The sequence below is a fragment of the Zea mays genome, chromosome 3 (genome assembly GCF_902167145.1).
Source record: "Zea mays cultivar B73 chromosome 3, Zm-B73-REFERENCE-NAM-5.0, whole genome shotgun sequence".
In the NCBI taxonomy this organism is placed as follows: Eukaryota; Viridiplantae; Streptophyta; class Magnoliopsida; order Poales; family Poaceae; genus Zea; species Zea mays.
In genome coordinates this window covers 145,576,129-145,587,452 of record NC_050098.1, presented here as the reverse complement: position 1 = coordinate 145,587,452, position 11,324 = coordinate 145,576,129, and the positions used below count along the sequence as shown (strand labels likewise).

The window sequence follows — 11,324 nt, the reverse complement described above, 5'->3', positions numbered from 1 at the left end:
GAGTCATCGACTCGTCTTCACAGCATGTGCTATGGCACCTCTGACCCTCCTCGTCGCCCTCACGGCGGAGTTGCTCCTGGTACAGCTCACGTCGCGGCTTTGTTCCGACCGCCCTTCTCAGATGGGTCGCGACGTTCTCCTGCAGATTTCACCACAGCGGCCAGATTTCTATATCAGCTCATGAGACGGACGCTTCTGCCACGGTTGGGTTACAGGGAGGCTGCCACTCATATTCAGCTTTGGCTCCTTGGTGCCCTAGTTTCTCATTCAGAGTTTGATGTTGTGGATTTTCTCATTTGTGAGATCGAGGACACCGTACTAGATGGTCTGCGTGCTCGTCGACAGCTGCCTTATGCTCACTATCTGTGTCACATCTTTGCTCAGCTGATTCGACCCCCACAGTTCCAGGGTTCTCTTGAGGCCTCTCGCCTCATCTTTGGGTCGTACCGTCCAGCTCCAGAGGATCCTGTGCTGGCACCTGCTCCAGTGATTGATACTCAGGCCGAGGATACCACTTTTCACCAGTTTGAGACGCAGGACACAACAGTCCATGATGATGATGATGATGACTTTGGGGTTCCGCCTCCGCCTCCTATGCCTCCACGCACTCATGATCATGAGGCTGGGAGTTCCAGTGGTGCTGCCCCTCCTGCCATTGACCCTGCTCTTGCGGCAATCCTCTAGACTCTCACTCAGCAGCAGGCTCACTTGGCAGCGGTCCAGCAGCAGATGTCCGAGAGAATGATCTCGATGTTTCAGACGATTCAGAACAGGCAGGATACTTTGCAGCGGCAACTTCTTCAGGATCGGGCTGAGAACAGGGCATTCATGACTCTCATGCTTCAGCACACCAGTGTGTCGATTCCCCCAGTTCAGTCAGCACCGCCTCCACCTCTTCAAGCTCCCGTTGTGCCCCTATTCAGCCAGGACCCCCTCTTCCTACACTTGGTTCTTCTTCCTCTCCGCTCCGGCCGATCACCTTGGTTTTCACGTCGCCGGTCATTGGCTCCGTCAGCTCTCAGCCGCCAGTACCACCTGCTCCTGCTGTTTCCACTGCCGCTGTGGCGGTGTCTGTGACTTCTTCGGCTCCGGCAGCTCCTGCAACGCAGCTTCCATATGAGTCAGTACCAGCTCCAGCTTCTACAGCAGATCCTGGATCCGAGACTGACTCTGACCCACAGCTGGTGTTCGCTCTACTGCCACGACCGCGACAGGATGCGCCCCTGCCACCTCCTCCCTCTTCTGATGTGTAGGTTCGGGTTCCCTTTTGGTGTTTGACGCCAAAGGGGGAGAGATATGAGTTGTGAGAGCTAGGGGGAGTTTGGGAGTTAGTAGAGAGTCATTTTGATGTAATGTATGTGCTTGTTACTCTCTGTACTAACTTCACTTTTGTATGATGCTTTTGGCTCACAAACTCTGTTATATACTCTCGATGCTTATGTTGACTGTGTGTGTATTACGTTTTCACCTTATATGTTATCACCAGTCTTCTAGTTCTTGTTCATCGATTTGATTTCACTTTTGTATATGAACAAGAAACTTACAATGTGTATGCGCTCATTCATATTATTATGTTACACACTTTTCCTGTCAAAGATTACTGAAGTACAACTAATCATCTTCTCTATTGACAGAAATTTCAAAACAAACTACTCTCACAAAACTTGTAGGATTGTCATCAATCACCAAAAAGGGGGAGATTGAAAGCATCTAGGCCCCTGGTTGGTTTTAGTGATTAATGACAACGTAATGTTATATGTGACTAACGTGTGTTTTGCAGAGACAAATGGTAAGTTAGGTCGCATTACAGGTAGAAGTACTACAACGTGAAAACAATCCCAGAGATAAGAACTCGAAGCGACGACTAAAACGACGAAACAAAAGGTGAAGGACTACATAGTCCGAGTGTCAAGGAGTTGTGGACACTCGTGATTTAGTTAGGTCTTTTATTCTGTTTTAGCCGTACTATAAAGAGGGGTTGTCGATGAGTAGTTTGACCAAGAGAGTTCTAGTGTAGTGTTGTTGCATATTCACACTCACATATAGTGCTAGGTGACACTCTAGAACATACACTCAAGTTAGAACGAAAATCAATTTGAAAAACAGCACAAAACAGAAAGTAGGGTTTCTGGCCTTGGGGCACCGGACTGTCCGGTGTGCACCAGACTATCCGGTGCACCCTCTGCCAGGTGGGGCCAGGCTGGCCCAGGGGAAGGGTTTCCCCACGCAGAAACCCGAGAGCGCAAGGTTCCTGAGTGTAATTTTAGTGGCACACCGGACAGCGCACCGGATAGTGCACCGAACAGTGCACCGGATAGTGACTATTCACTGTCCGGTGTGCCATCTGCCCAATGGCTAGCTGTCAGAACTAGCCGTTGGAGTCGACCGTTGGCGCACCGGTAGCGCACCGTTGGTGCACCGGTGGCGCACCGGACTGTCCGGTGCGCCCATGCGCAGAACTTTGGTGGTAACGGCTAGTTGGTGGGTGAGGGCTATTTATACCCCCTCCACCCACCATATTCAATGTCTTGCTGCCCACATTAATTCCAGCACATTGGTAGAGCATTGCAAGCACCAAAAGCCTAGTGAGGAGATTAGAGAATCTTAATCCCGTATTTGTTCCTCATTAGCGCTAGCGAGAGCCACCTAGAGCACACACCACTTGCATTAGGCTTCTCTTAGTCAAGTGAAAGTCTACGACTTGTTACTCTTGGTGATCGGCATCACCTAGACGACTTGGTGGTGTTGGGAGCTCGGTGATCACCGTGGAGATCTTGTTGGTGACCCGACTCAAGTTTGTAAGCGGTCGTGAGGGATCCACCGCGCCGGAGTGGCAAAGGATCATCTCGTAGTGAGCACTTGGGTGCTATTTGGTTCATATGTTTGTAATGTAATAGGTAACAAATAACGTTAAATCATGTTTGTTTAAGTTCAACCGTAATCGGATACTACACTAGGAATTAATACCAGCCTATTCAAACTTGTTACCAACGGTAATCGAATGTAAACCATTACCGTTACTATTTACGTTACATTTTGGGAACCAAACGGCACCTTGGTTCTTGCGAGAACCAAGGGGGAGCGATACCCTTGCGCGGGTGCTCCAACGAGGACTAGTTGAGAGTGCCGACTCTTCGATACCTCAGGAAAAATTGGAGGAGTCTTCTAAACCTTGCTTTACATTCCACACTTTAATTCAAGCATTTTACATTGTGTATTTGTTTAGCAAGTATTTGAAGTATTGTCTTAGCATCGTTGCATTTCTAACATTATTATCTTAGTGCTAGTTGTTGGGGTGAAGTTGGGCTCTTGCTTAGCTCTTGCTTAGGTTTTAATTAGTGTTGATTTTTAGAAAAGTCCAATTCACCCCCCCTCTTGGGCATCGTGATCCTTTCATGAGCTACATGTGAAAATCACTCTAAATATCTAAGTTTCAACATAATCAGTACTTTACTTTATCATTTTCATGCGAGGACTTGGGTTATCTTTGTATAGAATGTTTATTAGTTTTTGTAACTTATTTGCAATTTTTGAGTGAAACTAGAATATTTTATGAATTTAATTGCATTTTTATGATTTTCTACAGAATAATAATAATAATACACAAACAACCTCATAAATACATGAATTTTTACGGATACACAACATATATCAACATATAGTCCTAAAAAACATTTGGACTATAAAATCCATAAGATGTTAGTGTTTCTTTCATTCCACTTCAACTTATTGCGCGAGTTACACGTGAAATCACTATATGTATCGAAGTTTTAACATAATCAATACTTCACTTATCATTTTCATGTGGGGACTTAAGGTTATCTCAAATAGAATGTTTATTAGTTTTGGTATCTTTTTTTGCAATTTTGGGTCAAAACTAGTGTATTTTATGAATTTAATTATATTTTTGATGATTTTATGTAGAAAGAAATTAATAATGCATAAATAGCCCCAGAAATTCATGAAATTACACGTAAGTACAACATATGACCACATATAGTTATAAAAATAATGGGACCATAAAATTCACAAGATTTCAATGTTCCTTCTATTTTATTTCCACTATTGCGTGAGTTACACGTGAAATCACTCTAACTATCCTAGTTTTAATATAATCAATATTTCTCTTTACCATTTTTATGTAGAAACTTGATGTTATCTTCTTATAAACTTGATGTCATCTTTTTATAAAACTTGATGTTATCCAAAATCTTCACCTTTCTTTGACTCTACGTCGTCTAGAGGCGTCTTGGGTGGCCTGTCGATCACAAGACAAACCTATGATCTCTTCTCTCGGGAAGTGAGATCCAGATGCCGTTGGTGAACTTTGCCATCCATATGCACACATGGACCGTCCATCAACTAGCCGCAGAGCATCTGGCTTGATCTGCTGGCTTGATGTAGGGAACTCCGCTCTTGCCGTAGGTCGTGGACCATCCGACCCTCGGCTGTGGACCGTCTACGACGTCGTAGAGAGCACCGCCGTCGGTACACAATGATAGGCGTCTAGATCGGCGCTGTCAAGTTGTTATGACCCTGCCGTCGGTGAGCATCACCGGGATGGGAGCTAGAATCGCCGTCGCCGTTGAGGACAACCCGCGAGTTTGGTGGTAATTTCAAATTCTGTTCTTTTATAACTCTCTTGTTCGTTTACAGCTTATAACTCCACCCCTTCATGGGCTAGCCTGACCTCACACACACCATACGGCCCACGGCCCACACGAAAAAACAACTTGACACTCACACCGCTCTGCCCGACAACGCCTTCGCCACGCCTTCGCCAGCAGCAGCTTCAGATCTTGCCTTCGCCTTGTTTAGTGCCCAGGTTCTCTTCAGGTGTTACAGGAGAACATCAGCTACAATAATAAAGAGGTAAGGAGAGATGAGGTCTCCTTGTCTGAGGCCTAACTGTGTGACATGTCTGCAGATGCTCCCAACATGGCAATGCATGACTCTTGAAGAGGACCATGCATATTTGCTATTTTTAGCCACTGACTGCTGTGTGTTTGGGACTTGGCTATCAGCAGCCTCACGATGACCTCTCCCCCCTCCTCCTTTCTTGCTCGAGCCTCTCTCTATTCTTTCGCATGGTAATTGTTATGCCAAGAAAAGATTAATGCCGCTAGATTGGATCTTGGACAAGGTGAAGGAGGAGGAGGAAGAGACAGGAAAGGATGCTGCAGCGGGCAGCGAGCAATGCATATTCATGGTGGTGGGCAAGCCACATCCGCACCAAACAGTCAAAATGGCTCGACAACCACCTCCAAGGTATTTGTTTCATCTTGTTTGATCAACCTTGTTGCATGATGATTTTCATTTCACAGTAAATTAGTAATGCATCTGTCTGCCCTTCATTCCTTACCTGTCCTTGTGCGACAAGTCTGACAGCAGATTTTAGAATATCATCAGAGCCAGATACGAATGAATATTCTAAAGGAATTTATCAGCACTTGTGTTTAGAAAATAATTATATATATATACATATATATATATATATATATATATATATATATATATATGTTTTTGCACCTAACAAAACAACTAATCTTGGTACTTATTTGCAGATATGGAACACAGGGTCAAGTGCATGCTCTTGCTCCTTGGGGAGGAGGCCGATTCCTTCTCAAAGAGGGCAGAGATGTACTACAAGAGGCGACCTGAGGTGATCACTCAGGTGGAAGAGGTATACCGGGCATACAAGGCTCTGGCTGACCGGTATGACATCATGTCAGGGGAGCTACACAAAGCAAATCACACCATTGCCACAGCCTTTCCTGACCAGGTCCAGTATGCAATGCTGGAAGAGGAGGATGATAACATCCCAAAGGCGTTCACCCCAGTCGACCCACGCAAAATCCACAAGTCAACTGTTGATGGATTGATGATGAAGAAGAAGAAGAAAGGAGAGCATCCTGGGTCCATGGTTGGAGGAGCAACCTCAGCTCCAGTCAACAAGGAGAATGCACGGGAAGAGATCAGCAGGCTACAGAAAGCTATATTGGCCATGCAGACTGAGAAAGAGTTTATCAAAAGCTCCTATGAGAGCGGCATTGCAAAGTACTGGGATCTCGAGAAGGAAATCCATGACATGCAGGAGCAAGTTTGTCACTTCCAAGATAAGTTTGATGAAAGCGCGGTGATTGAAGATGATGAAGCCAGAGCCTTGATGACAGCGACTGCCCTCAAGTCCTGCGAAGACACCATTGTCAAACTGCAAGAACAGCGGAAGGCATCTGCGGAGCAGGCAGTGGGAGAATCGGAAAGAGTCAAGGTTTTCAGAGAGAAGCTCAAGGCTATAATGAACAAACACGGCAAATCTCTACCGGTCTCTCTGGACCTTTCAGAGAAGAACACCACTCGGAAGAGCCATGGCGCAGGAATGGAGAATGTGTGCTATGTCAAACAATGTGCAATAGACGCGGAGTCTATCATTGACAAGATCAAGGAACACTTCGAGTCTGACTGCAACATCTCCATGGCAGAAGTTACAGAGAGGATCGATGAAATTGTCAACATGGTCGTTGACTTGGACCTCATGGTTTCAGCACAAACCTCCCAGATCGATCGACTTCGCCAGGAAAACAATGAGCTGGAGGATTCCCTGCAAGGCCTGGAGGACGAGAATACTACCGAGCTGCCCAGCACTGGATCAAATGAATTGATCGAGAAGCTTAGGCAAGCAGAAGAGGAGCTTGTCAGGGCTCAGGCTCTCGAAAGCTCCTTCCACAAAGATGAAAGCACAATCCGTTCCAACTTCTTAGAAGCAATAAGCAGACTCCATGAGATATCAGAGCTGTTGCTATCGCCGGTCTGTGATTCCGCATCTGCCGCACGCACGTCCCAAGAAATTGAGTCTTTAGGGCCGTCGTCATCAAATGAGTGCTGTGACATGGAGAAGGTGGTGGATGATCCTAACGATGCACTTGTGGCAGACAGCGATGAGTCGTCGTCAGGTAGCACTAAGCTTATTAGTGAGCAACAGTTAGACGTCGGCCAGCAGGACAGAATTTCACGTGAGAGGGGTTCATTGGTACGGCTTCGTCACATTTCTTCAGGTAACCTTGGTGGAGGTTGCGATGGACAGGAAGGCCTGTCGTCTTCTGCCGTGACTGACATGATGAAGCTGCAGGAGAGGCTCACAGATAGTCTAGACGATAAGGAGAAGGTCCTCTTAGGTGAGTACACTTCACTCCTTGAGGACTACAAGGACGCCAAGAGGAAGCTTGTAGAGATGGAGAAAAAGAACCAGGACTGCCTGAATGAGATCCGGACACTGCGTGAAGGAATCATCAAAAGCAGCTCTGCAGCAGCAGGGGAAGGAGGCAGCGAGGGTTCGTGCAAGAGGAGCTTCTCTCGCCGGGGTCACAGGAGGACCCCAAGCTACTCGTCTATCCATCAGAGGAGACCAAGCGTTTCTTCCATTTCAAGGCTGATAAGGATGGGCTCGGCCATCCAAGAAGGTGCAGCAGGGAGCGGCAAGCAAAGTGACCTACTGGACGACCTGAGGCTGCCGGCTATCGCGGAGGCAGAGAATGCCTCGCCTCTGGAAGAGAAGTTCAGAAGGGACATCGACACGCTCTTGGATGAGAATCTCGAGTTCTGGATGAAGTTCAGCTCGTCGCTGCAGCGGGTGCAGGAGTTCCAGAACAAGCACGACGGCCTGCAGCGGAAGCTGCAGCTGATAAACGACCAAGACGGCAAGCAGGACGGGTCCACGGAGAAGCAGCTGAGGGCGTTCAAGACGGAGCTGCAGGTGTGGTCGGAGCAGAACGCGATGCTGCGAGGGGAGCTGCAGTGCAGGTTCACGTCGCTGTGCGACATACAGGATGAGATCACGGCGGCGCTCGACACGGAGGCCGAGGAGGAGGCTCACTTCACGTCGTACCAGGCCGCCAAGTTCCAGGGAGAGGTCCTCAACATGCAGCAGGAGAACATCAGGGTGTCAGACGAGCTGCAGGCGGGGCTGGACCACATCAAGGGTCTCCATGCGGAGGTGGAGAAGGCGCTGGCCAAGCTGCACAAGAGCGTCAACCTGCCGCCGCAGCAAGCAGGAGCCGACAAGGAGGAGGAGGAGGAGGACGACAGCTCGTCTGGCCATGGCGGCGGCGGCGGCAGCAAGTCCAAGGTGCCGTTGCAGTCGTTCCTCTTCCCGGCCAAACCTAAGAAGACGTCTCTGCTGGCCCGTGTCACGCCAGTGCTCCCGAAGCAGTCGGTGGACATGAAGTTTCTTGCCAAGTTGCCAAGGTAGCAAGCATGCTCTGTTAGATACCATACATCTTTTGTGTTGAGTCAGACCAGATGCTAAGAAATGTAATTCCCGAGTACGAGACAATTGAGCTTTTCTTTTTTTTTTCTTTCTAGTGAGTGTAGCATGCATACTTCCTCCGTAGTCCGTATCAAATCAAAGTTCACCTTTAGCTCTGCGATGGCGTTTTTTAGAATATTGATGCCTATAAGTTAATTCTCTGTCATAAAATATTGCATGAAGTATCTAATAAAACTATTTTGAGAATTTAAAAAATCTAGCTTAAGGGTATGTTTGGTAGAGCTTGGCCTAGAAAAGTTCAGCTTTACCATAAAACAATTTTAATAAATTGTTAAAGTGCGTGCGAGAAGTGTTTGACTTGCTTATACACTTCAACTTCGATAATACATTCGATTCGTGTGAGTTTCATTAACTACTCTTGATGACTAGTGGCTGTCACGAGAGAATCGAAACGCTACGTTGTGTAATCAGTGGTGTGGTGGGTAATTTCAAACAACTTTACGAAGAGTTATAAAAACAGTGTTTGTGAAGCACCCTTTGAGGAGCTTCATAAATTTCATGAAGCTATAGCCTCTAGTTTCATTTTTTTTCAAGGCTAGGGCTTGCAGAGATAAACCTGTTTGATGAAAGAAGCTAGAATGAACCTAAATTTTTTAAAGTGAAGCCCTCTTAAACAAACCCTAAAATTAGTGCTCACAGGTTTCGTCTCACAAATCACTGTGCTGAGCTGCTTATCAAACATATTATATTACTTATTCGAAAAATTATTAACAAATACTACTTATTATAGAATTTATTTACGATCTCACCTTTTTTGTTTGAAGGAATTTGAGATCGGTCACTTAAATCATATTACATATTTCGAACAGACGGTTTTTATAGGAAAAATACAGGATTCAACAGTCCTAAGGATTCTGTACTGTGTATGCCTTTGGTTTAAGGAAAGCTTCTAAAAGAACCCAAAGGTACATTATTGTCATCCTATGATTTCACAGATTTTTTTAGAAAAAAAAAAAATCTACTCGATCCTCTTTCTATCGTTGGCTCACCTGCACGCAAAAGGACCATCAAGTTCCTACGGATTTCTTATGCCCATCCAAAAAAGCTACGCTCTTTTCTAATCTTATTTTGCAATTGCATTCCTCTAGAAATCCTACAAAATGAGCAAGCGGGACAAGCTATAATCTAATAGTTTATGCAAAGCTTATTTGTCGATATCTTCGTACAAAGCTTTGTACCATCTTTGCATGAAGCCTCATCGGAACTTTCATGCGGAGCCTCTCCGGCATCTTTACATAAAGCTTCCTCAATAACTTCATACTAATCATCGTCGGAACTCGTGAAGCTTCGTGGACATCTTCGTGCAAAGCTCCATTGACATTTGCACATTTTATTTTTGTATTTGTTAGTTTATGTTAGAAAGATTTATGTTAAACAATTTGTGTTAATGCTTATTATTTACTTGTATGTTCTTTTGTTTGTCAGGGTCTTATTTTTTGCAAATCTTTGAAGGCCCAAAAAGATGATGAAGATGAAGGTACACAGATAGCCTTCGGAAACCTGCGCTTAGAAGTCATAACACTTCGGAATGAGGTCCTTGAGAAAGACAAGAACCTGCTTTCTTTGGTCGAGAGGATAAAGACTAGCGAAGCTAAATTGGCTAGATTTTTTGAAGTGAAACAAAAATTCTGAAATTTGAGAAAGAAAATGAAGCAGATGCTATCGCTGATCTAGAATATGCTTTATCCATTCAAGTGGAATTACACAGATCCAAAGTAGCAGGGCTGGAGAAGAAGCTTGATGAAATTACTAAAAACTTCAACGTCGAGCAATCAAAACGTGAGATATCCGATACCGAATGGTTGAGGGTTCAGAAGAATGTTGAGGAGCTTCGTCAGACGAAGGAGGAATGCTACAATGTTGCTATGCAATGTTGCAACAAGATGAGGAGTAGTTTTGCTAAGGTTGGCGCGTTCTCTACTGAACAAGACTATTCGTGGTGATTCCGAAGGAGTTATCAAATGGATTGAAAGCAAAGCCGAAGCCTTTGATGTGATTCTTAGCGATAGAGGAGATTTTTGTGCCTGCATCGGCGCTCGAGGAGTTGTCTCTCTACTTGAAAAAGCTGGTTGTGAGCATGCAAAGGTTGTAATTTAGCCAGAATTCTCAGTTTCAGCGAGTGACGTCAAGGATACTTCAGCCGAAGCTATTGTCCTTAGTGGAAAATTTTATTCTAAAGTATGGATGAATGGTGGCCGAGAAATGGTAGATGAAGCTATTAGGCAAAATGAAAAGGAATCTCATATTACTTTAGAAGAAGCAAGAAGGGCTAAAGAAGCCGCAGAGCGCGAAAGACGTATAGGTATGTTTGTTATGTCTTAGCTTCGTAAATATTTTAGCTTCGTATTTGACGAAAAATTATACTTTGTTGTAGCTGAACTTTCTCCTTCTCTGGAGTCGTTCAACCCTGAGGCCGATCTGAAAGGGAAATAGGGTCAAACATTTTCCTATATGAATTTTGGTGGTTGAATTGCCCAACACAAACAATTGGACTAACTAGTTTGCTCTAGATTATGAGTTCTACATGTGCCAAAGGTTCAACACAAACCAATACAAAGTCAAAGAAAGGGTTCAAATAAAAAGAGCAAAAGACAACCGAAGGCTGCCCTAGTCTGGCACACCGGACTGTCCGGTGCACTAGGGAGGATCAACTTAAACTTGCCAGCTTTGGGAATTTGGGGAAGCCGCTCCGCTATAATTCACTGGACTGTCCGGTGTGCCAGCGGAGCAACGGCTACTTCGCACCAATGGTCGTCTGCAAAGGAACAGTGAAAGTGAACAGTGCGCGCCTGCGCGCGCAGAAGTCAGAGCAGCGCTAGAAGGCGCACCGGACAGTGAACAGGACCTGTCCGGTGCACCACCGGATTGTCCGGTGGCCCCACTTGTCAGAGCTCCAACGGTCGAACCCTAACAGTTGGGTGACATGGCTAGCGCACCGGACTGTCCGGTGCGCCATACGACAGCAATCCCTCCCAACGGCCACTTTGGTGGTTGGGGC

General features: G+C 45.7%; 1 protein-coding gene across 1 annotated transcript; it reads left to right on the top strand.

Annotated features, from left to right (window-relative positions):
* Positions 1-5,055: 5,055 nt before the first annotated feature.
* Positions 5,056-8,341, top strand: LOC103650681 (protein NETWORKED 2D). The gene is made up of 2 exons (XM_008676244.3): positions 5,056-5,268; positions 5,565-8,341. The coding sequence occupies exons 1-2, from the start codon at positions 5,175-5,177 to the stop codon at positions 8,246-8,248; spliced, it is 2,778 nt and encodes a 925-aa protein (XP_008674466.1). The 5' UTR covers positions 5,056-5,174; the 3' UTR covers positions 8,249-8,341.
* The last annotated feature ends 2,983 nt before the right edge of the window (positions 8,342-11,324 follow it).